General features: G+C 43.7%; 1 protein-coding gene across 1 annotated transcript; it reads right to left on the bottom strand.

Annotated features, from left to right (window-relative positions):
* Positions 1 to 2,639: 2,639 nt before the first annotated feature.
* On the bottom strand, positions 2,640 to 4,650 carry LOC123124778 (uncharacterized). The gene is made up of 2 exons (XM_044545335.1): positions 3,258 to 4,650; positions 2,640 to 3,114 (listed from the first exon to the last, which is right to left on the bottom strand). The coding sequence occupies exons 1-2, from the start codon at positions 4,511 to 4,513 to the stop codon at positions 2,967 to 2,969; spliced, it is 1,404 nt and encodes a 467-aa protein (XP_044401270.1). The 5' UTR covers positions 4,514 to 4,650; the 3' UTR covers positions 2,640 to 2,966.
* Positions 4,651 to 9,239: the final 4,589 nt, after the last annotated feature.

Here is a 9,239-nt window from a genome sequence, read left to right as displayed (position 1 = left end):
TAAAATAAAACAAAAATAAAAGCCCAGTATGGCCCAGTTTGTACTATGACTAAAAAAAACATATTTTGAGCAGTGAAGAAAGCCCAGATTTTGTCATGCTGTGAAAAAAATTGCCATTAATAGGGGAAAATTGATAACTAAAAAATCCCAGTGACGCAAACCAAAAAATGCCATTCGTATTTAAGAAAACAATTTTTGCGATGGACAAAAAGATCTTTGTTTATGCAATGGAACAAAGAAAAAGAAAAGTCATGGCAATAGTTGGACATGTATGTAAAAGTAAATTGGCCATGCAATAGTTGGTAATTTTGCCATGGCAAATAAATGTGAAAATTCCATGGAAAAATAAAGAGTAAAAATTTCCATGGAAATAATAGTTAAATATTTGCCATGTTGGTATAGGTAATTTAGCCATGGAAATAAATGTAAAATTTCCTTCGCAATTAAAGAGTAAAAATTGCCATGGCAACAAAAGTTAAAAAATTAACATGTTGCAAAAAATGTTCTATATATCATGACCTGTAGGCTAAAAATGCGATGATCTGAACACCATAATTCGCATGATATAGATACACTAAAAATGCCACATTTGCCATGATCCAAGCAAAAGTAATTGTTGGCCATGTTGCGAACAAAAAGAAATTGCCATGCGCCTAAACCTATATTTGCCATGCCCACTAGAACTTAAATTGCCATGTTGCAGGGAAACAAAATTTTCATGATCTACAATTAAATAGTAGTCGTGCTACATTAAAGAAAAAAGTTTGCCATGTTATGTTATACAAATTTGCCATCGACGTGTATGAAATTGACCATCAGATTTCATAAAAACTTAATTTGCCAAGCACAAATTGGAGGCATTCGAAGAAAAAAAAAATCAAATTCTCGAGTGACCAAGAACAAAAAGCCATGTTTTGGGTCAAATAATCTTCATACTTTTCGATGATACATAGCGAAAAACTAAAATCATAAACAATATTTGCCGTTGGCCATGGCAACCTTAATGGGAAAAGTTCTATATATGATGACATAGGGTGAAAAATGCCATGGTCCCATTCAAAAGAAAATTGCCATGGCAATAAAGGGAGACATTTGCCGTGGCACATATAGTAAAAATGCCATGATTGGTAGACTACATTTGCCATGCTCCATGAAAGTAAGTTGCATGTTCCAAAAAAAGTAATTTTTGCCATGTTGTAAAGAAAAGTAAATTGCCATAATCCATACACTACATTTTTCATGCTCGAACAACTTAGTTTTCGATGGTCCAATCAAAATTGCCATGGTATTGAACAAGAAAGCATGACGAGAGAAAAAATGCCATGGGGCATGGAAATGTTCTATATATCATGATGCGTAGGCAAAAAAATGCCAAGGTCCATTCGCTATAATTCAAATTTGCCATGGTCCTTTAAAAGAGAAATTTGTCGTGTTGCAAAAGAGGGAGAAATTTGCCATGGTCCATATAATAAAAATTGCCATGCTCCTAGAACTACATTTGCCATGATCCATTGAACTAAATTGCCATCGTCCAAGCAAAAGTAATTGTTGGCCGTGCTGAGAAAAAAATTGCCATGCGCCTAAAACTACATTTGTCATGCCCACTAGAAATTAAATTGCCTTGTTGCGATGGTCTACAATTGAAATAGTTGCCATGCTATATTGAAGAATAGAGTTTGCCATGCTATGTTATATAAAACTGCCATCGAGGTGTCCGAATTGGACCATCAGATTTCATGAAGAAAACTTAATTTGTCTTGCAAATACTGGGAGCATTCCAAGAAAAATCCAATTTTCGAGTGATCAAGGAAATTTAAAAGTTGCCATGTTTTGGGATGTTCATACTCGTACAGAAGACGCGACTGTGGTGGGCGCCCCGGGTCGCCGTGCTCGAAGAAAGACGTGGCCGAGGTGGGTGCCGAGGTGCTGGACGCCGCGGTCGCCTCCAGGTGGCCGAAGCGGGACGACCCGGTGCCGGTATTGATCCTCCCTTGTCTCTCGATCACCTGCTAGATTTGTGATTTACATATTTCTGGATGTGATTGAAGAGCACTGCGGATTTTAACCGGTCTCAAAAGATGAATATTCATTCTAATATGTGCAAATAGATCTATGATGTAAATTGATCTGTGAGAATTTACCGCCGAATATTTGTTCATGGCGAAGATTTGTTCTGTATGTGATCGAACAACACTGTAGATTTTGACCGGTCTCAAAAAATGAATATTCATTTTTTTAACACAGTACAGAGCATAGAGGATCGGCAACGTTTGAACATTTCACATAATTTCATCATGAAATGTGTGATTGGACAACTCGCATTCAACTCCAAAAATAATTTGGTTGAGCATATGTGGACTCACCTTGGCAAACAATAGATGTATTGACTCATTTTCCTTTCAATGTATTTGTGACAATTTAAATTTCATTTGGTTTACTATAAGATTTTATTTGGTTGTAATAAACTACATGATTTAAACGATGTGTTTTTTTAATGTATTTGGACAACGTTAAATTTGTATGCAAAAGCTGTGTAAAAATATAGCTGCATACCGATCGCACGGACAGAATGCATCGGCCGGTTGGACGCACTGATTAGCAAAACGCGGACGAGCCGGACGCTGCCCTACGATCGATCCAAATGAATAAAAAGTAGATCAAATCCTGTTTGCGCCAGTGCGTTGGAGTTGCCCTTGGACATTGGGCAGGCAGGCGCCGCTACTAGCGCCTTCGTGGCTGGTAGGGGTGCATGCAAGCGGCATCCCGCTTCGCCCGCAAAACGCATCAATTAGCTCATAATTTGCTCATCAGTAGTGGCTACAATGCTCGTTAGAACAATGGACAATTAATGATTGACCCAAGACAACCAATGGTTAGTATAACTAGGACATAGTCATTGCTTCATACTAGTTGTAGATGTATAAAAGTACCCTTAGTTTGGCCTCACTTCTTGCATTGTATTTGAATCATATTATAGATAAATTTGCAGATGGGTTGCTTGTCTTCTTGGGAGTTGGAATACGCAGCTGTGAATCTTGCTTCTTGAGTTTCTCCTTTAGTTCCTTGGAAATATATACTTCACACGGATACTCATGAAACATGAGCCCTCTCGCCCTACAGTAAACAAGAGAGGGAATAGAAAACAGATTAGGGCGTGCGTCTGAAAACTAGGCTCGATCTTTTTTTGACTGGATAAAAACTAGGCTCAATCTTGAAGTCGTGAATACAAGGGGTAGTAGAGTACAGGGTATGCTTACCACTCGAGATGGTTGCAGTACGTGATGAGATGGTCCGCAATGGTGAAGGGCCGCGTGTGCCACAACGTCTTCGAATACAAATAATAGCTCTCGGGGCAGTCACTGCTGAGAGAGTATAACTCGACACAACCTTCAGATGTATAAACAGAGTTTCCTCTGATGGACGGCAGGTGTTTGGCCGAGACGGACAGGCATTTGTCCTTGCCGAGGAACAGCGCGCGATCGCCAATGTCGCTCACCGGGGTCAGCTGCCGGCGGTCGAGATCCACGTCGAAGATCTTGACGGCGGTGTGTGTGTTGGGGAGCGCCACGCGGTGGCGAACAGCGAGCAGCATGTGGTCGTTGGATTCGACGAGGAAGGAGCGGCATAACGACGGAGGGCCAAGCTCGTCGGGGATAGGAGTGTCCACCGCAAAGATATTGCTCTGAGGGTAGACCTGAAGGATGCTTGCCGAGTCCCGAGCGGTGGCGTAGAGGCGGCCACGGTAGGCGAGGACGCTCTGGAGCTCGACGTCGAGGTAGATGGCGTTCCAGGTGGCATCGCCGGGCTTGGCCCAGAGCATCGCCTTTTCCCCCGGGAACCAGGCCACAACGTCGACAGAGGCGTCGGGGGTCGCGCCGCTCGTCGTGCAGATGGCGGCGTTCATGCGGAGGAAACACTCTTTTTTGTCTTTCACGCCTACGACGATGCGAAAGGTCGGGGCAATGGACGGGAGATCCAGGTAGCTCCGGGTGAAGGGGTGGAGCAAGCGAACAATGGAGAAGCGCTTGTGGACCAGGACGAGGAGGCCGCCGCTGAAGGAGACTATCCTGTAGCCCCTGAGTTTCGTCGGGAAGCGGACGCGGAGGCGCCGTCCCGTGCTGAGCTTGAAGAAGGCGATCTGGAGCGCGTCGTCCGGGCGCGTCTGGTCGCCGTCGCAGAGCGCGACCCAGCCGCCAGGGCGGAAGTAATGGTACTGCTCCTGCGGGCTGCGCGGGAAGTCCGTGCTGGAACGCCAGCCGGAGCAGGCCGCGCGGAGGGAGATGTAGTCGATCACGTCCCCGTCGAGCCGCACCCGCTCGGCGACAAGGCGGACCAAGTCGCCGGGGAGGGACGCCCAGCCGCCGCTCTCCTCGGCGATCCTCCGGCGCTTGCCGCGATCGCGGGATCGCCCCACACGCCTTGCTGTTTCTGATGCGGTCCCAATCGTGGCCGGAGTGCCTTCGCCGATCGGAGCCGCCGCGTGAGCAAAGGGCACCGGTGGCTCCTCCATCATTACGATCTGTGACTAGGGTGGAGTCCAGTCCTCGTAGGTATCTTCTCTCGCTCCGGTTTTCCAAGTCAAGTCTTGTATGGATGCTGTTACGCACACGATCCGTTTCTGTTTGCGGGTGGCGTCGTGCGATCGCTTTGATCGGCCTAAATCGAGGGGGTTGCGCGTGTTAGGGTCTTATTAGGGAATGGATTTTTTATATTCTCTTGACCTTTCCTTTTGGAAAATCTATTTTTGACGGCAAGACCTTCGTGGCTAAGGTTTTTTTTAAAGAAAAGTCCATCGTGGCTAACTTTATTAATTTAAATATAGGAAATACATCGTCTTTCTTTTGCGAGAAGAAATACATCATCCACAGGTCCAAAAAAAGGATGTCTGGAGGCTCTCTCATCCACTTGTCAGAAATCTTATATCACAAAAACTATGACTAGCTAGCACATATGCCACATTGTTCGTAGAACGATTATAATGTTAAAAGATAACCTTACCAATCGCCAAGAACACGTCCACACACTCCGCAAAGATAGCCGCTGTAGCATCCCATCATCTGGTTTGCCCGGAACAATATTCAATCACCGTTGTAGAATCAGACTCCGCTTCCACTTGTGGAAAACCAAATGAATTTGCAAAAATGAGGCCATCCCGCATCGCCATGGCCTCCATTGTTACCACATCAGCTGCATGAGGTATAAAACGGCATCACCCTACTAAGAAATTACCGTTTTCATCTCTGATAATAGCATTCGTTGCTCCCGCACCTTCATTTGCATGAAAGAAGCGTCTACATTCAGCTTCACAAATTTGGGGTCCGGCTTGGTCCATCTTTGTACTGAGGCACTACTGACTTTGCTATTTGCTTGATGAAAATTATTAGTAATAGCCAGGAAAGATATTGGCCATTTAGGTGGGGGTGGAGCAGAGCCATCATGCATATACTCTCGGAGAATCCACCATAAATATCAGGCCCCTACAGCGATGACCTGCTTGACGTTGAGGTTCGGTTTCATTGCAAGTGAACAAGAGTCAGCCAACAATAGATGCTCAAGAATTACAGATCTGGATCGATCAATCCTCTTCGCTTCTTCAATTATGTGTAATATCCCCAACCTGTCCCAAAGTTTGGTTGCAATTTTACAGTTGAAAAGGAGGTGGCGCACATCCTCCGCATCATTGCTGCAAACTGGGCATATTCCGTTTGAGCCAACGTGCCTATTGGTCAATATAGATTTTAGTGGGATGATTGCGTGCAACGCACGCCAACAAAATATTTGAACTTTACGTGGGCTTCCATAGTCTAGTCCACACTTCCGATATGATTGACCCAGTTGGACGTGCCAAAAACATTTGCAAGTGCCTTGATAGTTTGAATCCACTATATTTTATATGCCGAACGCACAGAGAAAACCCCTTTGCGATCTGGATTCCAAGCAATGGATTGGTATTTGGAATATTCTCCTGACATCCACAGGGTTGAAAATAGATTGGATTAGGGTTCATCCCATGTGCCCGTGCTAGGGTCAATGAGATCACTTACCACCGATAGAATCGATTGTCCATGGTTTGAGATTACCCTCCTATCCGGGCTAGCTGGTATCCCAGGATCCCTCCATATGTTAACATTCTCCCCTGCACCAATCCTCCAAATATATCCTAGTTTGAACGTCTCAAGCCCCTTCATGATGCTTTGCCATGTAAAAGATGCTCCATTTTTTAATGTAGCTTGTACTAAGCTAGCATTGGGGTAATATTTCGCCTTCAACACTTGTGCACATAGGGAATCTGGATTGGTAATGAGTCTCCAACATTGCTTTGCAAGCATAGCCAAATTGAAGGAATAAAGATCTCTAAACCCCACCCCCTTCACTTTTTGAATAACACATCTTCCACTAGGTGAACCAGTGCATTCTTTTATGATCCTCATCATCTCCCCACCAAAATTCAGCAATCAAATCAGTGATCTCCTTACAAATCCCTTTAGGGGTACTAAAAACATACATGGCAAAGACTGGGATAGCTTGGACTACCGATTTAATGAGAATTTCCTTACCACCAGTAGATAGTTGTTTCTCCATCCAAACTTTCAACCTCTCTCTGATCCGGTCACAAAAGTGTCTGAAGCAATCGCTTCTATCCTTCGTGGCTAAGCTTTATTAAACAAAAATGTTGGAGGAAGCCTTTATCGGGATATTTAGCCTTAAATGTAGACGTCTTTCATTCTGAAGATGGGCATTCAGGCTTGTGTGGTGCGATCATAAGGGACATCGGATGCATGTTTGTGGCAGCATGCATATCAAAACTCGAACATGCTGCAGATATTGTCTTACTGAATAGGCTAACCTAGTTAAAGGACTGAAACTAGCTCAATCTATTGGGTGCAATTTTATTTCTGTGCAGATGGACAATCTAGTGGTGGTTGAAGCTATCAAACATAATACTGGACATACCATGATTGCAGCACCGATACTTGATGAATGCAGAAGCTTGTTGGAGGACTTCAGACAGGTATCTATTAAGCATTGTAATAGAGAATCAAATTCTATAGCTCATGCCACTGGTGCGCGTCGGTCCTAAACAAACGGTCTTTTACCCCTTTCCGCGACGACATTTGGAACCGTCGCCAAGTGAGTGTGTGCGATAGGGTGTCCTTCCCACACGACCCAGAAATCGTCGAGGATAGGCCCTCCTAGGACCCAGGCTGGGGCCGTGTGCGATCGGGCGAGGCATCGAAACCCAATCATTTCCGTAGGTATGTACATCCCACACGGTGACTCCCAGAAATCATTTCCGTAGGTATGTACATCCCACACGGTGAATCCCAGAAATCATTTTCGTAGGTATGTACATCCCACACGGTAATCCGAGAAAATCATTTCCGTAGGTATGTACATCCCAGACGGTGAATCTCAGAAAAACATTTCCGTTCGTATGTATATCACACACAGTCAATCCAAGGAATATGTTTCCATTCTTATGTACATCCCACACAGTCAATCCAGGGAAAACGTTTCCGTTCGGACGTAAATCCCACACAGTTTTATGTGTAGGCTCGTGTGTGAAAGGTGTAACTATCACACACGGTCTTCCTTGGTTAACTGTTTGCTTTTATCAACTATATCACACACAATTTGATGAAGAAACTGAGTGGAATTGGGCTATCCATCGCAACCGCTTTTACTGCTAGAACCATTTGCAAAGGTCCATGACACATTTAGCAGGTTTATTAGTTTACAATTAATAATTCCAGTATTACGCAAATTCACATTTCATATCGAACAGCTATTTACCAATTTCATATCAGGCACATAAATATATTATAACATCACAATACGGTAGCTACATGAAAACAGCATAGTACAACATATAGTTAGTTCAACTTCATAAGAACAATATATTCATTTCCCTAATCGAGATCATCCAGGCTCATCTTATCCACCTCCGCTTTCAGTTCAGTAAGAACCCGTTTTGCACGGGCCAACTGGGAAAGTGCCTCCTCCTTCGCCAACACCATCTTAGCAAAGTATTTTTTTAAATCTGAGCTCATTCTCCACCTTCAACTTTTTATCCCGCATCTTGAAATATGCTTCAGCGTTGACAAGACTTTCTCTAAGCCTAGCTGTGTTCACTTCCTCATACATGCTCCAGAGCTTCGTTAGGCATATCTTCAAAGACTGTGGCCACTCTTGATCAACCCACTCCAAGTAAGAACACTTCCGTTCATCCTATAATATTTAAAACTAGATCAGTAACAATTGTAGGGGAAATGGGTTTATAGCAACATAGAAAATCACCAATGCTTATTTTGAAAAACTGAAGAAACATGTTAATTAAGACATATCTTCTCAAAAAGATCAATGTGCAAATGAAATAATTGATACTGAGACAACAAACAAATTCTGGAACATCAGAAGCTATAATTAACTACAACGATGCTACAAGTTCTTACTCATGTACAATAAATAACAAATTGAACATTTTATGAGGAAAGTAAATATAATTGCAACAGCATAGCGACAGTGTTTGGATGACAGCAAATTGGTACTAACAGGTGTGTACATGCACAAATTTAGTAACATAGAACTAATAGCACTAAGGCCGTCCACTATGTATGCCAAAACTGGTGTAAAGACAATTGTTGCTACATCTCGCACCGGTGCCCTGAACTGGCGAGCTGATGCAGCGGAAAAAAAATCAGGGACCCGGACTCCGGAGCACGTAGTTGCTTCGATGCCCAGTTCCTTCGTGCCATAAAGATTTAGTATTTCACTGCTTGTCTGCTCGGACGTGTGGACCAAAGTTGGCTGCACAAACTGCTGAAGCGGTGCCAAATAATTTTCTAATGGCACCGCTGATGAGATGGCAACAATTTAAGATACTAGGTACAAACTGTGACACTGTCTTAGGATGCGTTTTGTTGAAGGTGTGGTATGAATGGGTTGGGACCGTGACAGTGTCTGAATCACATCTAACAAATGATTTGTAACAACGGAAGAGGGTCTAACCTTCTCTGCACATGCCAGAAACTTCCTCCCAGTGACCACAGAATCAAACACAAGTAGCTTCATGCATGGAGATTGATGATGGCAACGAGCAGATAGATCTTCAGCCACCCCGCTCCATTCGTTGCCACTGATGGTCTTAGGGAGCTACAAGAGGAAGAAACGACTCAAATCGACCTCTGGGTAAAAATCCTTCATTCCAAGTCATAGCCCGAGAGAGAGAGAAGAGAGGC

The sequence above is a fragment of the Triticum aestivum genome, chromosome 5D (genome assembly GCF_018294505.1).
Source record: "Triticum aestivum cultivar Chinese Spring chromosome 5D, IWGSC CS RefSeq v2.1, whole genome shotgun sequence".
Taxonomy (NCBI): domain Eukaryota; kingdom Viridiplantae; phylum Streptophyta; class Magnoliopsida; order Poales; family Poaceae; genus Triticum; species Triticum aestivum.
The sequence above is the reverse complement of the archived record's forward strand: the minus strand, read 5'-3'. Positions and strand labels throughout refer to the sequence as shown.

Bases quoted from the DNA above. Each gene is read 5' to 3' on its own strand.
- LOC123124778 (XM_044545335.1), bottom strand. From the start codon at position 4,513: ATGATGGAGGAGCCACCGGTGCCCTTTGCTCACGCGGCGGCTCCGATC. The intron at 3,115-3,257 runs GTAAGCATACCC...TGTTTACTGTAG, and splicing joins TACTGCAACCATCTCGAGTG to GGCGAGAGGGCTCATGTTTC.